This window comes from Rhinopithecus roxellana, chromosome 19 (genome assembly GCF_007565055.1).
Source record: "Rhinopithecus roxellana isolate Shanxi Qingling chromosome 19, ASM756505v1, whole genome shotgun sequence".
Classification (NCBI taxonomy): domain Eukaryota; kingdom Metazoa; phylum Chordata; class Mammalia; order Primates; family Cercopithecidae; genus Rhinopithecus; species Rhinopithecus roxellana.
The window spans coordinates 64,281,431-64,307,873 of record NC_044567.1 but is presented as its reverse complement, the minus strand read 5'-3'; the positions used below and the strand labels follow the sequence as shown (position 1 = coordinate 64,307,873).

Here is a 26,443-nt window from a genome sequence, read left to right as displayed (position 1 = left end):
CAGCTCCCCAGGGAGCACCACCCCCTAAACCCACGCCTCTCTGCCCAGCTCTCAGATCCCCTGCTGCTCACCCATCTGGGCCTTGGCTGGATCATCTATAAAATGAAGGCCGAACCCGAGGCTCCCCGAGGCCCCTGCCAGCCAGGCGGGTGAAGTGACGTCCTCCCGGGACTGGTGGCCGAGGAGGCAGGGGACCCACTGTGGTCTGGTGGGGTGGTCACTCCGAGGACGGCTCCACTGTGCAAGCCTGATGAAGGCCCCTCTCAGTGCTCCCTGCCCTGCGGCTCCTGATGGGCCGAGAGCAGGACACTGGGCTCCACAACCACCCATCCCAGCGGGCCTGAACCCCCGAGCTCAAACAGATAAGATGCGGTTTCACTGCCGCCCCAGCCTTCTGCCCATCTCCCCTGGCCTCCTCCTGAGGTCCGCCTGCTGTGCCCAACTGGGCGTGCTCAGTGGCACAACACACACCCGCTCCACCAGTCCCAACATCACATCAAGATGTGGCCCTGGGAACAGCGGTGGAGGGGACCGCACGTCCTATAGAGGAGTCACCGAGATGGGCCTCCCTCTCTCAGGCCTCTCAGGGACCCCCCAACACACACATAGGGGCAACCAACAGACCAGGGCCCAAGGCACTTAGGGGTTGACACTCTTAACTGACCCCTGCTCCATGGCCCATAGGTCACTTCAGAATACCCAAAGCCTGGAGCATGGTTCAGCCACCCCATATCTCCCAGCCCTGGGCTCAGAGGTCGGCATGGGCAGCAGAAACTGTCATCAGTGCTAATTACCAATGACGGTGCTGGCCACGTGCGATGGCAGCCACAGTACCGCACGTGAGTGAAGAGACCAAGGAGGCTGGGCCTGGGAGGGAGGGCCTGGAAAGCTGGGGTGAACTAAAGGCACGGGAACCCCCTTTCTCTTCATTTGCCGGTTCACACCCTGATGGGTCTGTGACCGCTGCAAGGGGGCTGCCAGCGTGCATGGACACACGCACACACATGCACACACACATGCACACGTGCACACACGCACACACACGCCGGGCTCCTCTGAGCGCCGGGAGCTTCCCCCTCTATAATCAACTGCCGGGAAGGCACAGAAATGCTATTTTAGGTAGGAGACCGAGGCAGCCTTGAAGACAGACTTTGGCTGGAGGCAAAAAACAAACCACACAGTGGACAAACAAACCACTGGCCAGGTCCAAGCGCCGCCGCCCCAGACCCGAGCCAGGGGGGCAGGTCCCCCACGCCCTTCCCAGGTTTCAGCGCCAACAGCCTGAGCGTTGAGAGTGGCCATGACACGCAAGAGTGGCACACTGGAAAATGAAAGAGAAGTAGCCAGGAGAGAGCAGAGCCGGGTTTAAATAAAAGCCAGACTCAGGAGAGCTTAGCTTCTGAGACAGCGTTCGTCCCGCGAGCTTGGAACCGCCAAAAAGAAAAGAAATATTTCTGTGAAAAATGAGCAAAAGCGCCCCTTGCATGCTTATTCCCCCCAAGCATAAATAAAGCCCCGAGTCCAGGGCAGTGGGGGGCGGCCGATGAGGACGGGGCTGTCTGCCTACCTGAGATCCGGTCCCTCTCCATTCCTACGGATATATTTAGCAGCGGCGGGAGTCCCGGCGTCCCGCTCAGAGGCGGCCTCCCCTTTCTCACCCCCGTCGCCCTCCCTCTCTCAGCCTCCTCCTCCTCCTCCTCCTCCTCCTCCTCCTCTAAAAACACTCTTTGTCTGGTCTAATTTCTTCAATCTGTTGCAATCACGAATGCATCCGAATTACCACATTTCCATGTGCTCATCATATGTTTGTGCTCCAAACTGAAGTAGCATTCTCTTCAAAATGGGAGGAAAAACGGAGCACAGGAGAGAAATCCAAAAAGAGGAGGCAGGAGAGAGGGCCCGAGGTGGGCCCCGAGGAGTCCGGCAGCCCCCAGGGTCTGCCTGTGAGAGTCCCAGAGTCCTGGCCGCCCGGTCTGGTCGGTGGCTGCAGAGGTCCCGAGTGCGGCTTCCGGCAGCCTCCTCTCTCCACCTCCTCCAGCCCCCGCCGCCCCGAGGCTTGCTGCTCCTTTTTAATATCCACTTGGAGATGCTTAACTTAGACTCTTGGAAACCAACTCACAGAGTCAAATTCCTGACGACTTCCAAAGTCTTTCATTTTCCCCGTCCCGCGATGCTACGATTTCCTTGGGTTTAAGTGTTTAAAAAGCCCAGTTCCTGCGTGCCTTCCTCTGTCCTGGGCTAGCCCAGCCTTTCTTCACCCCGCACCCCAACGTGGCTGGGCAGGAGGAACGGCCGTGCCTTAGGCCAGCATGCTGAGAAAAGGTTCTGGAGCACCTGCCCAGGAGGAACCCTGAGAAATCACCCCCCTCTGTCCCGTTAGCCTGTGGTGACAGAGGCAGTTGCCGTCCCCGCCCAAGCAGAGGGCGAACGGGATGGGGACTTCCTGGATGATTCCTACCACACACGCATGAGTCAGTAAGTCTCCAGCCGTCCCCTGGGAGGGAGCAAGTCTTCCTCTCCGGGAACTCGGGGCCCCACTGGGGGATCAGTGCTGTTCCCCACTGTTCATCCGGGGTCCTCAGAGGCTGCTTACCTGGGGGGGTCCCCACCAGCACATGGTCAGTGTCCATGCTGAGGCCAAGGGCACAGCAGAGCAGATGGGGGACTACAGTGTGGGTCCCTGGGTGGGGAAGGGGGCATCCTCTCTGTCTTTAAGCTTCACCTCAAGGGTTCATTCAAACCTGAGACACAGAGGCCGGTTCTGTTGGCCCAAGCCTGTTTAAAGAGAATGTGTATTCGTGCCAAGGCTGAGAACTCAGGCAATCTCTCTGAAAACTCCAGATTGTCAGCTTCTATTGAGAAAGGGAGGACGCATGGCCACACCACAGAAGCCTTCCTGCCTGGCCACACAGGGCTAGTGTAAGACTGCTCTGCCCTTTAGACAAAACAGTTTCCAGTTTGCACTGCTCCCCAAGGACCCCACACAAATTTCCAATATTTGCACCCCTCCACCTCGACACACCCCGCAGGCCTCTGAGTTTACAATCCCTGCCCCACAGAGCCACGTGAGTGACCTGTGACCAGGTGAGGCCCATGCACAGCTCTCAGCTAGATGACAGTGCCAAAGGCCCTGAAAGGCCACTTCAGGCCACAGTCCCATCCACTCTCTGCCTGGGATAGGACCCGAAATGCAGTCTCCTTTGTCAGGAAGGACGTCTTCTTGGGGGGTGGGGAGGACCATTCCCAGTCTTCTGGGAGACATAAAGCAACCACCTCCTCCTAAAGAGCCTGGAGGACAGCCCCACAGGCAGCCAGGCAGTGAGGGAGATGGGGACAGCATCTCAGCTGAGGCGGGAGGCTGGGGAGGGAGGGAGGGATCATGGGCACTAGAGAAGGCTGAATAATGGCCCCAGGGATAGCATGTCCTAATCCCTAGACCTGCACATGGGACCTTGTTTGGAACAACGGTCTTTGCATCTGTGATTCAGTTGCGGATCTTGCTGTGGCGAGAACACGTGGATGGTCCAGGTGGTCCCTAAAGGCAATCTCGGTGCTCACATAAGACGGGGGCAGCAGGAGATTCGACACAGACAAGGATGGTCAAGTGGAGATGGGGCCCGGAGAGATATGAAGATGCTGGTGTTGAAGGGAAGGGCCATGCAACCACAAGCCAAGGGACGCCCACAGCCACCAGAGGCTTGAAGGGGCAGGAGATGAAGGCAGCAGCCCCCAACCTTTTTGACACCAGGGATCAGTTTCATGGAAGACAATTTTTCCACAGACCAGGGAGTGGGGAGATGGTTCCGAGATGTTTCAAGTGCATTATATTTATTCTTTTATTTTATTGAGACAGAGTCTCACTCTGTTGCCCAGGCTGGAGTACAGTGGCACACTCAGTTCACTGTAAACTCCGCCTCCTGGATTCAAGTGATTCTTCTGCCTCAGCCTCCCAAGAAGCTGGGATTACAGGCGCCTGCCACCCTACCTGGCTAATTTTTGTATTTTTAGTAGAGATGGGGTTTCACCATGTTGGCCAGGCTGGTCTTGAACTCCTGACCTCGTGATCCGCCAAGCTTGGCCTCCCAAAGTGTTGGGATTACAGGCGTAAGCCACCACACCTGGCTTTTACTTTTTTATTTTTTGAGACAGAGTTTCACTCTGGGATTACAGGTGTGAGCCACTGCGCCCAGCCACAAGCACACTGTACTTATTGTGCACTTTATTTCTATTATCATTACACTGAAATAATTATACAATTCACCATAATATAGAATCAGAGGGAGCCTGAGCTTGTTTTCCTGCAACTAGACGGTCCCATCTGGTAGTGATGGGAGACGGTGACAGATCATCAGGCATTAGATTCTCGTAAGAGCCCACAACCTAGATCCCTCACATGCACAGTTCACAATACGGTTCGCGCTCCTATAAGAATCTAACACCATGGCTGATCAGACAGGAGGCACAGCTTGGGCAGTAATGCAAGCAATGGGGAGTGACTGTAAATACGGATGAAGCTTTGCTCGCTTGCCAGCCACTCACCTCCTGCTGTGCAGGCCAGTTCCTAATAGGACACACACAGGGGTGGGAACCCCTGCCCTAGAGCCTCCAGAGGGCTGTGCCCAGGGGACACCCTGATTTCAGCTTGGTGACCCTGATCTCGGACGTGTGGCCTGCAGAGCTGTGAGAGGATGGCTGGGCGTTGTTGCGACCCAGCCAGCTTGTGGCCACTCGTTACAGCAGCTGTGGGAAACTGATGTAGTATCACAGACAGAGCCAGGGCTCAGCTCACTGGAGCTGCTTTCTATTTCTATTCTATTTCTTCCTAAAACATTGTATTAAGCCAACCACTAATAACCACTGACTCCGATCGGCAGGAATCGCAGAGGTTTCTTGGTTTGTTTCTTTAATCCCTTTTCCAATTTTGAAATAATATTTCTTGTTGGTTTTTCTGATTATAAATGTAATATCTTTCATTGTATTGAGTTTAGCAACAAGAGAAAAAGTATAAAGCAGAAACCCCAGCTGGGCAAGATGGCACGCGCCTATAATCTCAGCACTTTGGGAGGCTGAGGTGGAAGGATTGCTTGAAGCCAGGAGTCTGAGGCTGCATCGAGCTATGATCGCGCTACTGCAACCCAGGCTGGGTGAAAAGAGTGAGACCCTGTCTCAAAAAAAAAAAAAAAAAAAAAAAAAAGGAAGAACACCCATTAACCTCACTCAAGACTCTCCATACAAACTCCCGCTGTGGGGCAGGGAAGCCCAGGAAGGCCCCACCAGGCTCTGACCCAGCCAGGCTGGCGGGGGGAACTTGGGAACAGCCCCGAGTGAGGGGCTGGGCTATGACGAGTTCATTCACCCGGCCACCTCCCGCACGCTGTGCACACTATGGGTTTGACGGCCAGGGCTGGAGCGCTTGCTGAGCGCGGCCTTGACCCTCAGCTTTACCCAGCGTGGTTTGGCCTGAGGTCCATCTCCCCTCCGTGCCTGAAAATCCAAACATTTTGGCCCAGGCAGGGGATCACTTGAAGTGGAAAACCTGGCAGCACCGACTGGCTGTGAAGAGGCAGGAGTTAGTCATGAGCCGGCTGGGAGGCGAGTGCGGAGGTGGTGGGGTAAGGCCAGCCGAGGGTGGGGGAGGCGAGGGGCCAACCTCTCACTGCCCACGGTGTCTCAGCCTCCGTGAAAGCACTAAGGGGGCACCTCACCAGGCCAGCGCAGACCCAAGCCCCTGTGGTGGATTCCCCATGGTCCCTCCCTCCAGAGGAACACTGAAGTGGTTTCTGTGGTCCTGTCTTAGATTCAGAGGCACAGTTGCATACTAAACGCACTGAGTAATCCTGCAGTGAGGGAGCCGGGCTGGGTTTAACCCACCTTTTCCCAAATTGGACCAAAGGTTGCTGTCCTGGGAAGGAAGGGCCCTCAGAGCCACGGCTTTGGGAAACTCTAGTTGTGCCAGCCTGTGAGCCCAGTTCCCGGTCACCCCAGCCTGCCTATACCCTGGAGTGGGCACTGTTACCCAAAAGCCCTTTCCAGACAGTTCTCAGGGCAGCATCTCTGTCCTTCACCCCCCGTAGACCCCTGGCCACTTTTTTGTGACATCAGCATCATCGGTTCACAGCTCCTCTTAATTGCAAAGTAGGGCTCAACGGGCGCAGTGGGGCCTGGCAGGGCGGGAAGGAAGAGAGAAGGCCACTTTGTCTCCAATGGCACTGGCCAGGCTCCGGAAAGGCCAGAACCCACAGAAAGGAAGGAAGTGTCACACTCAACCTGCTTTGCCTCAGCCTGGGGGCATCTTGCAGAAAGAAGTTAGACGGTCGCTCTTCACTCTCTGGCTTGCCCTAGAAACTGCTTCTTTTCCAAGACGCTATCAAATGCCTCCTCCATCAGGAAGCCTTCCCTGGTTGCCTCCTCCACTCCTGTCTTGCCCCAGAACATGGCCCGGCCCTCACAGACAATCCTGACATCAGAGCCTTCTTAGTAGAGATTTTCCTTCTCCATGGAAATTCATACTCCAAACCGAATATGTGTGTAGATTGAGCCCCTGTTCCCACGTGAAACAAAAGTGAAAGGTACGGGTCACCTTCTCACAACAATCTGGGCTCCACAGGGGCCCAGTAGGAGCCGGGTCCAGTTCAGCTGCCCCAGGCGCACCATCCCGGGCACTAGTGCCTCTGCCCCCCTCCACGAAGCACAGCTTCATCCCCTGGTACCCAGAGGGGAGGGGACACATGCCAGGCATTCCCCAGGGTGGCCTGTGCTCCCTACACCAGGCCAGGAGGACCTGGGGCTGGTCCAGCCATGCAGGGAAGGAGCAGGCGGTCCAGGAGACGCTGATGTGGGCAGCAGGGGCCTTCAGGAAAGAGGCTTTGTAGGATCGGCATCGCCTTGCTCCAAGCACACACACTGGGGAAGGGTCCTGCGTGGAGGCGGAGACAAGGCATCTCAGGCTGAAAGGATGCTTTCTGACGCTCTGGGCTTGGATTTGTTGCCATCTTCCATGTCCCCTCACCTAACACAAGTTCCAGTAAATCCTCCATGCTGAGTACCAAGCTATACAGGATGCACAACCTCTCGCTTTAAAAAGTGACTTCCTGCTGGCAGTGGTGGCTCACACCTGTAATTCCAGCACTTTGGGAGGCCAAAGTGGGAGGATCACTTGAGGCCAAGAGTTCAAGACCAGCCTGGGCAACATAAAGAAATACGATTTCTACAAAAAAAGAGTCCAGGCACAGTGGCTCACACCTGTAATCCCAGCTACTTGGGAGGCTGAGGCAGGAGAATCACTTGAACCCAGAAGGCAGAGGCTGCAGCAAGCCAAGATCATGCCACTGCACTCCAGCCTGGGCAACAGAGCGAGACTCTGTCTCAAAAAAAAAATTTTTTTTTGAGGGCCCCTTCTTCCTCCCTTTGCCCAGGCTGGAGGGCAGTGATGTAATCACAACTCACTGTAGCCTCAGCTTCCAGAGTAGCTGGAACTACAGGGGTGCACCACCACGCCCAGCTAACTTTTTGTATTTTTAGTCAAGACAAGGTCTCGCCATGTTGCCCAGGTCTGGAGCATCTGAGCTCAAGGGATCCTCCCACCTCAGCTCCAAAAGTACTGGGATTACAGGCATGGGTCACCATGCCTAGCCTGCAGACATTTCTTTTAACAATTAGGCAGGCATGGTGGCGCACAACTGTAGTCCCAGCTATTTAGGAGGCTAAGGCGGGAGGATTCCTTAAGCCCGGCAGGTTGAGGCTGCAGTGAGCTATGACTGTGCCACAGCACTCCAGCCTGGGGGACAGAGAAAGACCCTGCCTAAAAAGAAAAAAGAAAAAAAAAAAGAACTTTTCCATTCATTTCCTGCTCATCCTCAGACAACCACTGAAGTTTGCTTCCCTGAATTAAAAGTGAAGGAGCTCCGTCCCGGACTCCCTCCTGCTGACCCTGCTACTGTACCTGCCAGCAGAGCCGGCCAAGACCCTCCAGGCTGGCCCCAGCCTGGCCCGCCTACAGCCTCCCAAGCAAGACGGATTCCCGGGCTGAGGCCAGCTGCATTCCTCTCCGGAATCTTTCTCCACTTTTTATTGTGCCTCGAGCTTTGGCTGTTCCTAAATAAATACAATCCAGCTATCTCTGCCCTTGGGGCCGCTGCAGGGTTTACTGGTGCAAACCGCCTGGGCAGGCCTGTTGCTTTAGGAGTCCTTCCAGGTCAGCGTGGAAGGAAACCAAGACAACGGGGAGAAGCAGCCCGGCCGGGCCCAATTCCACTCTCACAGCCTCGTGCTCAGCCATCCGTCCGGGCTGTAGCCTGACAGGAGCCAGAGCTGGCGCTCCATTCCTAGAGGGGGCCCCCGACTGCCTGTGCAGAGTGAGGGAGGTCTGGGGGTGCAGAGGCCAAGGGCCCTTGCAGAGTTTGCCCCAGGCCCCCTGAGTTTAAGCTTCTCTGCAGCCAACAGAAAACTCCCCCAAAAGCGGGTGTCTTTCATCCTGCCTGCTCAGTAGGTGCCCAGCAACCGTTCGCTGGATAAACAATGAATTTACAGATCCAACGTGAAGATGATCTAAACCGCCCATAGAACTTTCCCCAATGATGTCAATGTTCTGTATCTGCTGTGGTCAATATGGCAGCCACATGTGGCAGTGAACGCTTGCAATGTGGAAGGGCTACCAAGGAAGGCACAGAGTTTTGCATTTAGGTTAAATAATTCAAACTTAGTCACAAATGCCTAGTGCCTGCCCTGTTACACAGACCCTTTTCGTCACCTTCTTCTCCTCCCTGGAGACACTGCATTTGCCATCAATTTCTTACCCAGGAGGCAAACAGAGAAAAGCTACTCTTTAGCCAATGCAAAAGAAGGCCCATATTTGCATTTTAAGCTAGTTTTTTGGCCAATTCTCCCAAGCATCTCCTATCAAGGTCAGTCCAGCAATATTTCCTGACTGCCTGCCACACACCAGGAGAGCATTCCGCCCCGGCTCTGGTCCGAGGCTGTGGAGGACACAGAAATAACCAAGGCCAAGCTGATAGAAGGGGTGTGACAAGATGGCCCAAAGTCACCCTGAGCCAGCTGGGTCCAGGAGCATGGAAGCCCTGCTCTCCAGAGGACAAGTGGTAACCCATCCAGAGAGGTCCGAGCACTCAGAGCCAGGAGCGCAGAAGCAGCAGGGGGCTCCAGGCTGGAAAGCAGTATCAGGGTAAGGCTGGGTGGCAGCACAAACCCACACTCGAGGCTTGTGGGCAGAAACTAAGGGCTCTGTAAGTAAGAAGACCAGGCCCAGGTCTATTGTAAATGATCGGGTGGAGGGATCCTATCACCGGGTCCCCAGCACACAGGAGGGAAGTGGTAATCGTCCTCTAAATGTTGGCTGTGGATAGGAAGGAGCCACAGCAGGACAGGGATGGGCAGGACGGCACCCGCTGGTCCCAGGAGAGATGACAGAGGCCCAACCAAGACATGACCATGACCAGGGCAGCCTGTCCAAGGGCCAGTATGTGGAGGGTGAGTTGATGAGATCTTGGCAACCTGTTGACCTGGGGGTGCTGGGGAGGCAGAGGTCAAGATCAACTCTGAGATTTCCTGCTTGTGAACCTGGGTGGGTGGCAAGGCTGACATCAGAGAAATAGAGGAAGAGCGAGTAGCTATGGGTGAGAAAGGAAGTAACGAGCTAGGGGTGCCACAGGAGCCCAGGGACAAGGTCCTCAAGCAGCCAAGATGCTGGTGGTCTCTTCCACAGCCAGCTCCCTCTACATGGCACACTTTTGTCTGCATGGCTGGGCAGGGGGGACCTGTTTGTCCGACTCACTTTGAGCAGCTACTCTGTGCACCAAGGCAATGTGGCACGGTACCCTGGGGAAGTAGCGAGGAGGCACTGCCCAGGCCCCACCCCTCTGGCATTTTCTGTCTCCTGGGGATGGTGGCAGTTAAATAAGTGACAGCCAATTGTCAGGAGAGTTGGGCTCTGATTCACCAGGTGGGGCCGGGCACTCCTTCCGGAAGAGGCGTGGGAACTGGCGTAGGATGAAGGGAGGGAGCGAGCACCAGCCCAGGCCCCGCTCCTGCAGGGCCCTTTTCACACCTCCTTGTGCAGGCGTCCCCGTGAGGGCAGAGACACCTAAGTGCTTGAGGGAGACTTCCTGCGGGCAGGGGTGGCCCATCCACAGCGGCCAGGTAGGGAAGCGCATCAGTGTCCTGTAGCTGCCATAATGGACCACAGCTGTGGGGCTTGAAAAAATGGAAGCGGGTTCTCTCCCAGTGCTGGAGGCCAGAGGTCTAAAATCAAGGTGTCAGCAGGGCCACACTCCCTAGGAAGGCTCTGAGGTGGGTGGGGGGGCCTTCCTTGCCTCTTCCCAGGCGCTTCCTGGCCTGGGGCTGCATCACTCCACCATCTGCTGCTGCCTTCGCGTGGCTCTTCCCGGTGCGTCTGTGGCCTCTCTGCTTCTTTTAAAGACATCAGTCGTTGGATTTAGGGTCCATCCTGATCCAGAATGACCTCATCTCAAGATCCTTAACTACTTACATCTGCAAAGACCCCATTTCCAACTCCCAGGTCACATTCTGAGGTTTTTGGTGGACATAAGTTTGTGGGGGACACGATTCAACCCAGGACAGAAGGGATGACGGGGGCACTGGGGACAAGGCCACGCACCCCAGAGGCATTGGAAGATGGAGGAGCAGGACCCAGAGACACGGGATGTCAGGCAGAGGAGTTGGCGCTGGGGACTGAGGGCCAGAGGGAAGGAAGCTCGGGCACCACTGAGATGAAGGCACCACTGAGATGAAATGCTCCATGCACCGTGGGAACCAGGGCAAAAGTCAGCTGGACGCTCAGTCAGGGAGGCGGCTGCCCAGAGAGGCTGACTGAGGCACAGAAAATGGGCGAATATGGGAGAGCCTAGCAGAAGGCCACTCGGAAGGGCGCAGTGGTAACATCTAGAAGGGCTGAGGAGCGCGTCCCCACAGCCCAACCAATCCACCTGGGGAAACACACGTTCCCGGCAGCGCTAATGACAGAGAAGACCTTCGGTGATGTCACCAGTAGGCCACGGGACTGGCAAACTCTGCCTCCCCACACGGACGAACACTCGCTAGCTGCCAAAATAAATGAACCAAGGCTAAGTGGATCTACACGGATACATCTCGACACCATCACGCTGTGGGCACAAGCAGGGCAGCCACTGACTCCAGTCAGGCACCGAGGACACGATGCTGACGACGGCATTCAAGAGGAGAGAGACCTAGGCTGTTCAGACACACGATGCTGACGACCGTATTCAAGAGGAGACCAGGCCGGATGCGGTGGCTCACACCTATAATCCCAGCACTTTGGGAGGCCGAGGCAGGTGGATCCCCTGAGGTCAGGAGTTTGAGACCAGCCTGACCAACGTGGTGAAACTGTGTCTACTAAAAATACAAAAAAATTAGTCAGGCATAGTGGCGGGTGCCTGTAATCCCACCTACTGGGGAGGTTGAGGCAGAAGAATTGCTTGAACCCAGGAGGCAGAAGTTGCGGTGAGCCGAGATGGCGCCACTGCACTCCAGTCTGGGCGACAGAATGAGACTCTATCTCAAAAAAAAAAAAAAAAAAGAGGAGACCTAGGCTCCTCAGACACACCATCGCCCAGCACAGACATGCCTGCCCAATCCAGGGGTGAGCACTGCAGCGGGAGCAGGGCTGGGATGGAGAGGGTCACCCAGGGCTGGGCTACACCTGCAATGTCTCACTTCTTAAGCGGGACGGTGAGTACACAGGTGTTTTGTTATCTTGTTCTTTACTTTTTTTTTTTTTTTTTTTAGCTCTAACAATTCAATTTTTTTAAAAAAAGAAAAAAAAAAAAAAAGGAGAGAAAGTGTGTGAGCTGACCAAAGGGTTGATCATGGTGTCATTTAAGCTCTTGCCAGAAATGTCATCCCTGGCCCAGTCCCAAACACAGCCTCGAGAAGAGCCTTTGTCCTTCTGGGGAGGGCAAGAGTCCCAGACATAGGAGACTGGCCAGATGTGGATCTACAGAGAAGTTGGGTTGGGAGGACGGGATGGCAGACAGTCATCTGGGGAGTGTCAAATGGGGAGGCCTGAGATGCTGGGACGTCTAGGAATGAACTTCTGCCTGGACCAGGGTCTCAGCAGCAGGGAGGCAGTGAGAAAGACAGAAGCCAAGATGAGGAAAGGGTGTCTCAGGCCAGAGCCCACAGAGGCCCACAGAGGGAGGACCCCGTGTGTCAGCAGGCAGTCCCACACAAACCCAGATCACCAGCTTGCAGCTTTGGGCTTCAGCAAATTATGCCTTAGGCTTCCAAGCTGAGCTGTGATAGCGGCTGCCAAGTGCTGACGGCACAGAACCAGCCGGTCTAAGCAGAGGGAAGCAACCGCCGGGGGAGGCTGTGTCCACGCAGCCCAGGGTGCCAGGCTCCCAAGAGGCAACCGCCACAAGCACTGGGGGACCCTCCCCACCCATTCCACCAGAAGCTGGCCAATGAGAGGGAGGGAGATGGAGAGGCAGATCAGATGCGGAACCTGAGAAAAGCTCCCCAGAAACACAGCAGTGGCTGGGCTGTCCAGTGGCTAGTGCCCAACATGACTGCAATAGGCGGGGCCCCTCTTAACCCTGGCACCGAATCATGCAGCTGCCCAGGGGCCTCCAGCCAGAGCGTCACCCCACTCTCCCCACATACAGTCCCATCCTGTACTGCAAGGGACCTCACATGCACTCGTGTGGACACAGCAGTCCGCATAGCCACACAAGGTCCCACATCACCCACATGTACACGCCATCCCCTCCACTCCCACTTCCTGCAAAAAGCCACCCTCTCCCCCCTCCAGGCCTGGGGGTGCACAGTCCACAGGCGCTGCATCCACCTCTGGAGGGCAGACTTAGGAGGGGTCTGTGCTGTCCCCATAAAAGCCAACTCAGAATCAGAAGCAGGCTTCGGGTATAGAATTGTGGGGTCTCAGGTAGCCAGTGTGGTCTGGAACTGCTCCGTTTCACAGCCACTAGCCACATGTAGATACAAGTGGAAATCCATTTAAAATAAATCAATAATTCTATGCAAGTAAATGAGTGAATAAAATAAACTTAAACATTTAGACTTCGAGTGTGCAGTAGACCCAGGTGGTCAAGCGACTACCATACAGGATGTCGGGGTGGGGATGTACGGAACAGAGCCACCATCACAGAAGGTTCTATTAGCCGGGGCTGGTCTAGAGCACGGAGGTGGGGCTGCAGATGGGCACATGCCTTGCCCCCGTGAGTGCCTTGTCCTGGCAGGATGGCTATCTCACCTGGTTCTGAAGGCAGCCCTGGCCCACGGGTGCTCTATTTGTGTGGAATTGACTCCGGGTCCGTGTCCTTTGGAAACTTTGTCTCCTCTAGAATGGCTCATTCATGAAGGCACAGTCCCTGCCTGGCTGCCACCATGATGGCAGCCAGGGGTCTGGCACCCAGCTGGCCCCCAGCACATATGCACAGATGACCACACCATCTCTGCCCTTCTCAGAGCCCCTCATCTCCTAGGGGAGGTAAGTTCATTCATTGCTGTGACCCATCAACCTCTCCAAATAGAAAAGCCACTAGATGGGCACTGTCCCAGCCTGGCTGCTGCAAGTGACAGCCAAGAACCACGTAGGCTCCTGGGAACAGAGGCACTTATGGCCACACCAGGGTCAGGCAGGGGAGATCGGGGACACCCAGTGGGGAGAAGACGACGCGCAGACTCAGTCCTGGGGGGCGAAGGCTGGAGGCAGAGCCCTGACCTCTCTGTTCCACTGCCCTGCCCAGGCTGTACCCGGTGGTTGGTGGTTGGTAGAGTCCCTCCAAGCCTGTGAGCTGTAACTCCTGTCCTGGATGGCCAGCCCCAGAGCTCTGATAGGTGCCTCTGTTTCCCCTTCCTACTGGTGAGTGTGGAACATTTCCAAACACATGGAAAAAGCAGAAAGAATAGCACAGTGACCACTGCCAGAGGCCCACTTATTTCCTCCTAGATAACACTGGCCGTATCTGCTCTATCCTGGAGCGTCTTCCACCCTGCAAGGTTGCAGGGAGCCCATGGATACTGAACCAGCACCGAGAGTCCCACAGCCAAAGCCATCTGTCCATGGCGCGCCTGTCCCCTCAGCACCTCAAACCAAACCATCCAGCCCTATCTATCTCCTGTTCTCTCCTCTGTCCCACACACACGGGCCTGCTCCCTGAGCCTGGGAGTTGCTGACTCTGCCCCCACAAGGATCATCTCCAGCAGGGCAGCGTCGACAGGCCCGAAAGCCACCTGAGTCCAAAGCCGTCAAAGACAGCGTCTCCCTGGGAAACGGGCAAGTGGCCCCACTCATCCAGGGAGGCCAGGTGGGGAGGCAGGTCCTGGACCAGAAGAACGAAGGGGCCACAGCACAAACACGCCCATGAGCTGGGGCCGGGGTGCAGCGAGCCACCTACCTGGGCCACTGGGGTCACCAAGCCTCCGGAGCCGGCCACTGGAGGTCCGCGTGCCTCCTAAAGACAGAGACAAAGGGCAAAGGTCACACAAGGCCATTAGCGCTCTCCCTCTGGGCGGATGGCTAACACCGGGAGTGTCCTCACCTCTGCTCCTGCTGTGAGTTCCAGAACCAAAAACGGGGCCCATTTGAGGGCAGAGGCCCTACTCCTCCAGGTAACCGTAGACCCTGGAGGGATGACAGCCACTGCTGTCTGGCTGCTGGCGGGGCTCTGGGCCAAACCCTCACACACAGCCTCCCCCAAGCCGCACTGCTTCCGTTTTGCAGTAAGGAAGCTGGGTCTCCACAGACTGCCACTTGTCCATGGCCACACAGTGAATGAGAACTGCATACAGGTGAGCCCACGTCCACCAGACTCCAAACTGGGCTGCGCCCAAGTGTGTCTCTGCTGGACAGAGTCTCCTCCTTCCTCTGTGTCCACCCATCTTATGAACCGGGGTTTCCCTACACCAGAGTCTGCGACTCACCGGCAGTCCTGATCCAGCTCCCTTCACGCCCAGGGCTGGGTGCAGCTGGGCTGGATTTGGGGATGGAGTGGGACAGCCTATTTTTTCCTTTTGCCCCAGGAGGGAACAAAAACGGAACCTTAGATTAATGCAGCCTCCCGCAGCACGCGCTCCCTCTGCCCACACACAGGCCTTGGCCTGGGGCTGCTCGTTGGAGAGGCTTATGGCAGGCAAGTCCTAACTCGAGGAGATTTGCCAAGGTGCTAAGCCGAGCAAACCCGAAAGGCTGCCAGGAGGAGCGGCCCTGGGAGCACAGGCAGCCACTCTTGCTGCAGAGCACGGCGCTCTGGGGATGTCCCCTGGGCAATGCCGTACAGCCACCCTTCAGAGAGCTTCAGGGACACCCCACCAGCCCAGACCCACCAACAGTGAGATAAGGGATCAGGTAGACCCAGAGACCTCCCTGCATCTGATCACCATGCTGGCTGCTGGTCAAAGATGCCAGTTCCTCCCTGGAACCCGCCAGAGAGGCTCTCAAGCATCCACCCACCCACCTACCCACCCATCCACCTACTCATCCATTGATCTACCCATCCATCCACCCATCCACCCACCCATCTACCCCATCCACCCATGCATCCCATGCATCCACCCACCCACCCACCCATCTACCCCATCCACCCATGCATCCCATGCATCCACCCACCCAGGTACCCCATTCATCCACCCATCCATTCATCTACCCACCCGTTCACCCACCCATCCATTCACCCACCCAGCCATTCACCCACTCAGCCATTCACCCAACCATCCATTCACCCACCCATCCGTTCATCTACCCACCCGTTCATCCACCCATCCATTCACCCACCCATCCATCCACCCATTCACCCATGGACCCCATCCACCCCACCACCCCTCCACACATCCATTCACCCATCCATCCAGCCCTTCACCCATCTACCCATCATCCATTTATCCATCCGTCCATCCATCCACCCACCCATCAACCCACCCACCCACCCTTCCTTCCATCCATTCCACAACCCCACTCCTAAACTGTGACCAGATGAAAATGGGTGCAGCCAGCTTGTTTCTAAACGTTCAGAGCTGAGGCAGAGTGACCTGCACACCTGGCCTTCGTGTCCAGCTTTCCAGGCCTGTATCCATGTTCCATAACTACAGGACACCAGACTCAGCAGCTGGCAGCAGAATGGGCACAGTGTGTCCTTCATGGAACTGGTATCAACTGGGTACCCGTCTCTACTAAGTCTGAACCTCTCTGGTGCTGGGGGGAACACCGAGATGGGCCCCAATTTTAGCTGAACCCATCCTCCAGGGAAAGCAACATCATGAGAAACGCGCGTGGCACAAGGCTCCAAAGAGGGAATGGGTCCTGATGCCTGGAGTAACCAGGGAGGCTTCACGGAGGTGGCAAGGACCAAGCTGAGCCTTGAAGTAATGGCCGGAGGACACTGAGCAGGGACACCCACTTCTGCTTGCGGGGGTCTGACGGCAGGCTGTGAGCTATACCTTAGCTCCGATTCACCGAACCCACAACCCCAGCAGGCAGGTGCTCCTGCCCCATTTCACAGAGGAGGAAGTGAGGCCCAGGGCTGGGCAAACTGCCCAAGGTTGCACAGCTAAGGAATTCACCTCCAGCACCCCCAGCCTGCCCCAGCCATGTCTGTGACCTCACCCAGCATCCTCCTCTTATTGCCCACTCACTCTTCTCACTGCTAAGCAACAAAAACCCCACCAGGAAAACCCAGGAGGGCCAGTCCCTCCAGACAGAAAGGCAGACCTTGGCGCAGATCTCCAGGAGGCGGGGATGGAGGGACCAGCATCTGCCTCCCAGAAATGACAGCCCCCTTAAGACCAGGAGAGACGGCCCAGAGAGCGGCTCTGGTGGGCTGCCCGGGACCAGGACAGGAGAAGAGAGGGGAGGAGGATGAACCTGCTCCCAAGGCTGCTGAGTGGCACACAGTGAGCCTGGGCCCTCCAGCCCCAGCTGAGCTCACTTCCACGATGGCCATGAGCACACCTGACTGGAAGGCGCACTGCATATAATGCGCATGGGGTCACTATCCTGTTCCACACATTCCACGCACACACCATCAGGGCACTACTGGGATGCTCTGCTGTCTGGAGCTGAGAGTGAACTAGAGCTCTTCCCATAAATCCAGCACACCCCACCATAGAAACAACGGGGGGGTAAGGAGCGGCCGCCCAGCAGAGAACGGGACACACATTCCTGGATCGAGTCACTTCTGGCTGAGACATCTCTGCAGGGGATGCCGGCGACAAAGGCTGCCCTGTCCTTTTCCCTGGGCCAGACGGACACCACCCCTGCCCTCTGCCCCCCGGCACCGGGCAAAAGTAAAATAGAAGAGGTCCCATCCAGGTGAAACTCCCCAGGGCATCTTATCCCTAGGAAACAGGCTGGCCCACTCTCTCCAAACCCAGCACGGGGGTGGAGAAACGGTGGGGAAAACAGCATCTGTCTCAGATTTCTTGGGTGGAGTTTTTGTTTTATTTACACTGTTTATTTTTCTGATTTCCCAAAACAGGCATCTTGTGCCTGGCAGCCCTTGGCACAGAGAAGACGCAAAGCAAACTTCATTCATAAGAAGGGGACGAGCAGCAGCCTGAGCGTCCCCCGCTCCTGAACAAATTGCCAGGCTCAGTGCAGCCGCTGTCACCACCACTGTTCCCAGGAAGAGACCTCTGGCCACAAGCAGCTCCAGTTCAGCTCCTTGGACCTAATTATTCAGGCCTGTGTCTGAGTCCAGCAAAGAGGTAGCTGGAAAAGTCTCCAAGACATCTAACGATTCCGTGACTCCAGTTGAGAACTGAGTTATCTTTATGTGATTTTAAAATAAAACATACTCAGAAGGAGAGAAGACAATTGAAATCTAGCTATCTGGAGTCATTCCAGATGAAAGTTTTTGAGTTTTGGGAGGCAAAGGAGGCAGGAAAGCCAGGAGTCAGATGATCAGAATTCGAATGCAGACCTCACCAGGCCCTTGCTGTGGGCCCTGGGAGATGACTTCCATGTCCTGAGTCTCAGCTTCCTTGGGGACAGAGATGGTGCTCATAGGTTATTCTGAGTAAATGAGGTCACATAGTGCAAGTACTTAGGACAGTGCCTGGCACAAAATTAAAACTCAATAAGTGATATTATTAGTAGTAGTAGTACTTTTGAAATGGAGTCTTGCTCTGTCACTCAGGTTGGACTGCAGTGGCATGATCTCAGTTCACCACAACCTCCGCTTCCCAGGTTCAAGTGATTCTCCTGCCTCGGCCTCCCAAGTAGCTGAGATTACAGGCACCCACCACCACGCCCCGGCTAATTTTTGTATTTTCAGTAGAGACAGGGTTTCACCATGTTGGCCAGGCTGGTCTCGAACTGACCTCAGGTGATCCGCCTGCCTCAGCCTCCCAAAGTGTTGGGATTACAGGCGTGAACCACTGCACCTGGCTGTGATATTATTATATCAATAATACAATAGTCGGCCGGGCATGGTGACTCACGCCTGTAATCCCAGCAATTTGGGAGGCCAATGTGGGCTGATCACCTGAGGTCAGGAGTTCGAGACCAGCCTGGCCAACACAGTGAAACCCCATCTCTACTAAAAATACAAAAATTAGCCGGGCATGGTGGCGTGTGTCTGTAATCCCAGCTACTTGGGAGGCTGAGACAGAAGAATCATTTGAACCTGGGAGGCGGAGGTTGCAGTGAGCCGAGATCGCACCATTGCACTCCAGCCTGGGTGACAGAGCGAGACTCTGTCTCAAAAAATAATAATAATAAATAAATTAAATAAAGAAATAAAACACACTTTGACGAGGTATAGCAAAAGACAGCAGAAGGCAGGAGCCCGGGGATCCAACACGGGCCAGCGTTCCAAGCAGAAAGAAATGCAGCGCTCACAAGCCAGAGAGAAGGTGCTGAAGACAGGAGACGAGCAGGCTCCCTGGTCCTGGAGAGGAAAGGGTGAGCCTAGACAGGACAAGCAAACTTAGGGCGCCCCGTGCAGCGTGCAGCGTCTTCCTTGTGGAACCAGCTCAGGGCACCAACAGCACAGCACCTTTCCAGCAGTGGAGACCAGGTCAACTGCCCGGTGCCCTCCCTGCTCTTTTGCCCCAACTCCACCAAGTACAACCCCCTTTGGGCACAGCAGCTTTGTAGGGGTGGGCACTGGTCCACATATCTAGGAGCCCAGAGGCTTCTCTCCCTTTATTTATTTATTAATTTATTTAGAGATCGAGTCTCGTTTTGTCGCTGGAATGCAATGGCATCAACCTGGTTCACTGCAACCTCCACTTCCCAGGTTCAAGTGATCCTCCTGCCTCAGCCTCCCGAGTAGCTGGGATTACAGGCATGCACCACCACGCCTGGCTCATTTTTGTATTTTTAGTAGAGATGGGGTTTCACCATGTTGGCCAGGCTGGTCTCGAACTCCTGACCTTGTGATCCTCCCGCCTTGGCCTCCCAAAGTGCTAGGATTACAGGCATGAGTCACCACACCCGGCCACAGGCTTCTCTTAATGGACTTTCCCCAATGCATATAATTTGGGGAACCTAGATATAAGAAATACATACAGCATGAAGGTCTTTTATTTGTTTGTCTATTTTCAGAGGTGGGGTCTCAGGTGGCCCAAGCTGGTCTCAAACTCCTGGTCTCAAGCAATCCTCCTGCCTTGGCCTCACGCTGAGATTACAGGCACAAACCACCACACCCAGCTATTTTTTCTTTTACCTGGGTTTTTATGCTAGAATCTGGTAAGTCACAAGGTGGAATCTGGTAAGTCACAAGGTGGAAACGGGCACTCAGAATCTGAGCAGACCCTATTTGATGTATCATTGTTGTTACTTTAATGATTGGAATGCACCAACCACACCAGCCTTCTCAAAGGCCATTTTAGATCCTTATAGACCCCACCTGTGATGTAAGACAGCCACTCCAAACCCCTCTGGGGGCTCGAATAGACCAGACTTCTGAACCCCTGGGCAGAGCAGGGATGGGGCTGTCTCAGAGGAGGGGGACACCATCACACCCCTGCTCTGCCCTTGTGCTGACAATGAATGAGGCCTGGACAGTCTCTCCTCTATCAAAAGTCACCATTCCCTCAAAAAGGAGCTTTTTAGGATGAGACGTTATGAAAACTCACTTGTGCATAAACATCCATTTGCAATAATGACAGAAGTCATCTACAGAAAAGAATCTATTCCTGGCCGGACACGGTGGCTCACACCTATAATCCCAGCACTTTGAGAGGCTGAGGCAGGCAAGTCATTTGAGTTCAGGAGTTCAAGACCAGCCTGACCAACATGGTGAAACCCAGTCTCTAATGAAAATACAAAATTAGCCTGCATGTTTATAATCCCAGCTACTCAGGAAGCTGAGGCAGGAGAAGCAACTGAGCCCGGGAGGTGGAGGTCTCAGTGAGCTGAGATCGTGCCATTGCACTCCAGCCTGGGCGACAGAGTGAAACTCTGTCTCAAAAAAAAAAAAAAAAAAAAAAAGAATCTATTCCCAATTTTTTTCTTGAGACTCCTGAGAGAGGCCAGGTGCAGTGGCTCATGCCTGTAACCTCAGCACTTTGGGAGACTGAGGTGGGAGGATGGCTTGAGGCTAGGAGTTGGAGACCAGCCTGACCAACACAGTGAGACTCCATCTCTATTAAAAAACAATGAAAGTTTAAAAAGCTCCCAAGATAGCCCCTGGGGAAAGGTGGGTCATGGAGACTTTCATCCAGGTCACCCCTGCCTCCCCCGTTTGTTTCCCTGTGGTTCCTTCCCACTTTGAGTCTGAGGTGGGGGTGCTTTGAGCCTGGGGTAGGGGCGGTTTGGGCCTGGGGTGGGAGCAGTTTGAGCCGGGGTTGGGAGCGTCCAGGATGCACAGGCTTCACTCCCTTTTTCTGAGGCTCAGTTTGCTCAAGGAGCTGTGAAGGGGTGGATCAAAGTCAAAGGTTTAAATTCCAGACTTATCTCCAGACTTAGTGGACAGCTAAAATAGTTTAGCTTATCTCCAGAGGAAGCTGAGATAAGGAGATAATGGCCACCTCCCTCTTCTCCTCCCCTCTGTCCTTGGCCTCTGCTACCTGGAGTTGTACCCTGAAGAGGTACACTGGGCACCAGACCCTCCTGGCCTTGCCCTGACCCCTCTCTGGACATAGAACAACATTTCCCCACCCTCAAGGCTGACACCTGGGGCTGTGGATTAAAGTCAGTTTATTCATCCATGAGGTGAGCAATCCCCTTGCCTTGGGAACTTGCTCCCACAGAAGAATAAACACTGTAGAAGGCATTGTTCTCAGTGGTGGCATGCGCCTGTAATCCCAGCTACTCAGGAAGCTGAGGCAGAAGAATCGCTAGAACCCAGGAGGTGGAGGCTGCAGTGAGCCAAGATCACGCCACTGCACTCCAACCTGAGTGACAAGAGCAAGACTCTGTCTCAAAAAAAAAAGGAAAACAAGACAGCACTCTGCCTCAAGGTCAGGAGTCCCAGCCATCCTCCCTGTGAAGTGGAAGGGGCACCCGCCAGCTCCTGTGAGAAGGAAACAGGCCCCCCAACTACAAAATGCCAACCAAAGCAGGCAGCACGCTGGTTCTGGCGCGGTGCCCTGGGCCTCTGTTCGGGGTAGGAGGAAGGTTAGGGGGAGGGCCGAAAGCCAAAGAAGGCCCATGGAGGCGGCCCCTCTCTTGGTGACCAGTCCCTCTCTTGATGGCAAGCTGCCAATAGTATCTGGCTCCCAGGTTGGGGAAGGTGATATCAGCTCATACCTGCCCAGGGCCTTGCTCTGCCTGCATAGGCAGCAGGCGTCCACCTCGCCAGATGGCCCTGCTCATCACAGGGCATCAGTGCCAGCCAAGGACCCACAGGGCCTCCCTGCAAAGGCTTACCAGTGGGCATCAGGACTCTGGGTCTCACCCATATAGGGTTCTCATATAAAATATAGGATGCTCAGTTAAACCTGGATTTCAGATAAACAATAAACAATTTTTTTTAAGAGATAAGGATCTTGCTGTGTTACCCAAGCTGGAGCTCAATGGCATGATCATGGCTCACTGTAACCTTGAACACTCCTGGACTCAAGCCATCCTCCACCCGTAGACTCCCAAAGCACTGGGATTGTAGGCATGAGCTACTAAGGCCAGCAAACAGTGAACCATTTTTAGGCATAAGTATATCCCAAATGTGTTGTGGGATGTGATTATACTAAAAATTAATCCTTGTTTATCTGAAATTCAAACTGAATTCATTGTCGGGGGAGATAACAGAGTGATGAATTGACACAGAGCACAGAGACAGCTTTTTTAAATTCTTAGCTGACCAAAGCCTGGTCTTTAGCTCCCTCGGGTCTCCAGAGATGCACTAAGGGTGGAAGTGACCAGGAGGGAGATAAAAACACTGAAGTCGGCCGGTCGCGGTGGCTCACGCCTATAATCCCAGCACTTTGGGAGGCCGAGGTGGACGGATCACAAGGTCAGGAGATCAAGACCATACTGGCTAACACAGTGAAACCCCGTCTCTACTAAAATACAAAAACAAAATTAGCCGGGCAAGGTGGCAGCCACCTGTAGTCCCAGCTACTCAGGAGGCTGAGGCAAAGAATGGCGTGAACCCGGGAGGCAGAGCTTGCAGTGAACCAAGATTGCGCCGCTGCACTCCGGCCTGGGCGATAGAGTGAGACTCTGCCTCAAAAATAAATAAATAAATAAATAATAAAAAAGAACACTGAAGTCTGAGTGTTAGCACTGAGCCGTGTGGCCTTGGACAGGCCTGCCCTTCTCTTGAGCCTCAGCTTCACATGCCACAACTGACCAACAATAGCTACAAAGAGTCAGAAGCCAACGGCTGGGAGCCTGCTCCAGGAGGTAGGTATCATCAGGATGCAGAGAGAGTGAGGAGCTTTTAAAGCCAGCCTAGGCCAGGCATAGCAGCTCATGCCTGTAATGTTAGCACTTTGGGAGGCTGAGGCAAGAGGATCACTTGAGCCCAGAAGTTCAAGGCTGCAGTGAGCTGCAATTGCACCACTGCACTCCAGCCTGAGTGACAGAGACTTCGTCTCCAAAATAAAATAAAATAAAACAAAATAAAATAATAAAGTCAGCCTGTGTATTGGATTGCATGTTGTTCCAAAGCACCCAAAGTGAGAGAGGCCAGGAAGCAACGAGATGCAGAAAGGCAGGGGGAGGAGGTTGCAAGGCATCAGAGAAGACAGCTGACCCCCATCTCCACATACTCTTGGGGCATCCTGAGCCCCATTCACTCACCCAAGTGACAATCTCTGCACTAACAAGGTTGAGCCGCAGCTCATCACTGCAGCTGAGCTCCCTGCAGTAGCTGTGGTGGGGAAGGCTCCCCAGGAGGCCTGAGCAACCCAGAAACATCCACAGCACACTCCCCAGTCCCCTTAGAGGTTTCTGCTGATGAAAGTGCCCTGGCCCCTGGCTGAAGAGTCCAGTCCACTGGGCAGTTGTAGCCCTTACTACATTGACCTGGCTGTCAGGCTCTTATGAACTTAGTGAGGGGAGATGGGTTCCCCAGGGAAGCTTGCTGATACCCTCATGTTGCTGTAAATGCAAAGCCTGGTGACTCCATTATTCCTAGCAATTATAATATAGTAATAACAAGAGCAGCCATGCTCACCACAGACTGAAGGCATATGATGAGCCAGACACTGTGCTGGCAAGTGTGACTTTTGGAGGTAACACATTCTCCTTTAAGGAGGAAATGACTGAGCTTTGGAGGAAGGGTCCTCCATCTGGCCCCAGGCTCCTCTTTGACCTGCGTCTCCCTCCTCCCGCTCCCCTGCTCCACTGCAGCCCCTCTGGCCTCCTTGCTGTTCCTGGAAGGCATCAAGCTTGCTCCCAGCCTAGTCCTTTCACTGCTGGCTCCTTCCTGTCCTCCCAATCTCAACTCAGCTGTCATCATCTCTGTGACCCCTCACCACTCATTCCAAAGCAGCCATCAGTCACTTCCTATGCAATCACCTTATCTTAATTCTCGGCATAGTTCTTAGTCCTATTTTGACAGTTTTCTGGAACTGATGAATTCATTGATTCTCTGTTTCCTTCTACTGCATGTACACTCCAAGAAAGAAGAGTCCTTGTTTGCTCACTGCTGTGCCCTACTGCTTGTCACAGCACCTGGCATACAGCAGGTGCTCAATAAATACATTTTTAAAAGAAAGAACAACTGGAAGGAGCCTGAAAGAGCGACTGGCTTGTGCCAAAAGTTCATCTTCAACTTCTTTAGATGGGATGGAGACCATCGCCATGCAACCACAGTTCTGCTGAGCCAGTGTGGTGGCTGATGGCAGGTGTCAGTTTGGCTGGATTAAGGGATGGATGGTAATGCACTGCTTCTGGGTGTGTCTGTGAGGGTGTTTCTGGAGGAGATGGGCATGTAAGTTGGTGGGCTGAGTGGTAAAGATCCTCCCTTAATGTGGATGACACCATTCCATTGCCAGACAACAAAAAGGCAGAGAAAAGGTGAATTCCTCTTTCTCCTGGAGCTGGATGTCTTCTTCTCCTGCCCTTGGACTTAGAACTCCCAGTTCTTGGCCGGGCACAGTGTTTCACGTCTGTAATCTCAGCAGTTTGGGAGGCCAAGGTGGGCAGATTACCTGAGGTTAGGAGTTCAAGACCAGCCTGGCCAATATGGTGAAACCCCATCTCTACTAAAAATATAAAAATTAGCTGGGCGTGGTGGTACACGCCTGTAATCCCAGCTACTCGGGAGGCTGAGGCAGGAGAATTGCTTGAGCCCGGGAGGCGGAGGTTGCAGTAAGCCAAGATTGTGCCACTGTACTCCAGCCTGGCTGACAGAGCAAGCAAGACTGTCTCAACAACAACAACAAAAAAAAATAAAAATAACTCCCAGTTCTCCAGCAGTCCCCCAGGCTCTCAAGCCTTTGGCCTTGAACTAAGAGTTACACCAACAGCTTCCCAGATCTGAGACCCGCAGACTTGGACTGAGCCACAGTACTGGCTTTCCTGGGTCTCCAGCTTGAGGACGGCCTTCTGTGGTACATCTTGGTCTCCACAATGGCATGAGTCAATTTCCCTAACAAATTCCTTCCTATCTATCTATATTTCTCTCCATCTATCTGCCTATCTACCCACCCATCCATCACCTATCTTCTATCTGTCCATCTATCATGTATCTAATCAGTTTTTCTGTCTGCCTGTCCATCTGTCATATCTATCTATCTATCTATCTATCTATCTATCTATCTATCTATCTAATTATCTATCTACCTATCATCCATCTATCATCTGGCTAGCTAGCTAGCCATCTATCATCTATCTATCTTTTTTTTCTTTTTGAGGTGGAGTCTCACTTTGTCTCCTAGGCTGGAGTGCAGTGGCATGATCTTGGCTCACTGCAACCTCCACCTCCCAGGTTCAAGCGATTCTCGTGCCTCCCAAGTAGCTGGGACTACAGACACGCACCACCACGCCCAGCTAATTTTTGTATTTTTAGTAGAAATGGGGTTTCACCATGTTATCCAGGCTGGTCTCGAACTCCTGGCCTCAAGTGATCCACTGGCCTCAGCCTACCAATGTGCTGGAATTACAGGTGAGAGTCACTGCACCCAGCCTATCATTTGTCTGCCTGTCTGTTTGTCTGCCTGTCTGTGTCTGTCTGTCTATCTGTCTGCCTGGCTATCTATCTGTCTGCCTATCTATCATCTACCTATCCAGTTGTCTGCCTGTCTGTCTGCCTGTCTGTGTCTGTCTGTATCTCTCTGTCTATCTGCTTGTCTGTCTGTCTATCTAGCCATCCATCCATCTCCTTTTGGCTGTCTCTCTGGAGAGCCCTGGCTGATGCAGGTGGTGCCTTGGTCAGTTCAGGCTGCCATCCAGACTACCATGGAGGGAGTGACTTAAACACCAGAAATGTATTTCTCAGTTCCAGAGGCCCAAAGTCCCAGATCAAGGTGCCGTCAAGGTCGGTTCCCAGCGAGGCCTCTCTTCTTGGCTTGTAGCCACCTCCCTGCTGTGTCCTCCAGTCATTTTTTCTCTGTTTACAAGCGAGGGGGGAAGAGAGATCTCTGGTGTCTCTCCCTCTTCTTACAAGGACACCAATCCTATTAGATTAGGGTCCCACTCTATGACTTCATTTAACTTTAATTACCTCCCTAAAAGCCCTATCTTCAATTACAGCTGCATTGCGAGTTAGGGCTTCAACGCAGGAATTCAAGGGGGAGGGCACAGGTTCAGTCCATAACAAATGGGAAACCATGTTCATGACCAAACTCCCCAGAAGATACGGCCCATCAGCATCGCCAGTGATTGCAAGCAAAGACCAAAGAGGAAAGGGGCCTCCGTGGGGGTGGCGGCTGATGCCAGGAACAAGGTTCCTCTTCCTATCTAACAGTGGGGAAGTGAGGCCGGCTGCAGATGCCATTTGGGGTGGGAAGAGAGGGGAGCTTCTCTTTGCACATCCTGTGCAGGTCCTGGCCTGATCCCCCTCCGTGCCTCCCACTTCTCATGCCCTCCTTTGTGTAG

The 26,443-nt window shown here is 54.1% G+C and overlaps 1 protein-coding gene across 2 annotated transcripts in view; it reads right to left on the bottom strand.

The window, feature by feature from the left end:
• Positions 1-26,443, bottom strand: part of SEPTIN9 (septin 9) — a 214,333-nt gene that overhangs the window by 173,723 nt on the left and 14,167 nt on the right. Inside the window, exon 2 of one of the 2 annotated variants that reach the window (XM_030923149.1) lies at positions 14,412-14,468. In XM_030923149.1, the coding sequence (XP_030779009.1) occupies positions 14,412-14,468 (57 nt within the window). Of the gene's footprint in view, positions 1-1,567; positions 2,394-14,411; positions 14,469-26,443 lie in introns of those variants that run through there. The other variant, XM_010381903.2, reaches the window with a different exon arrangement.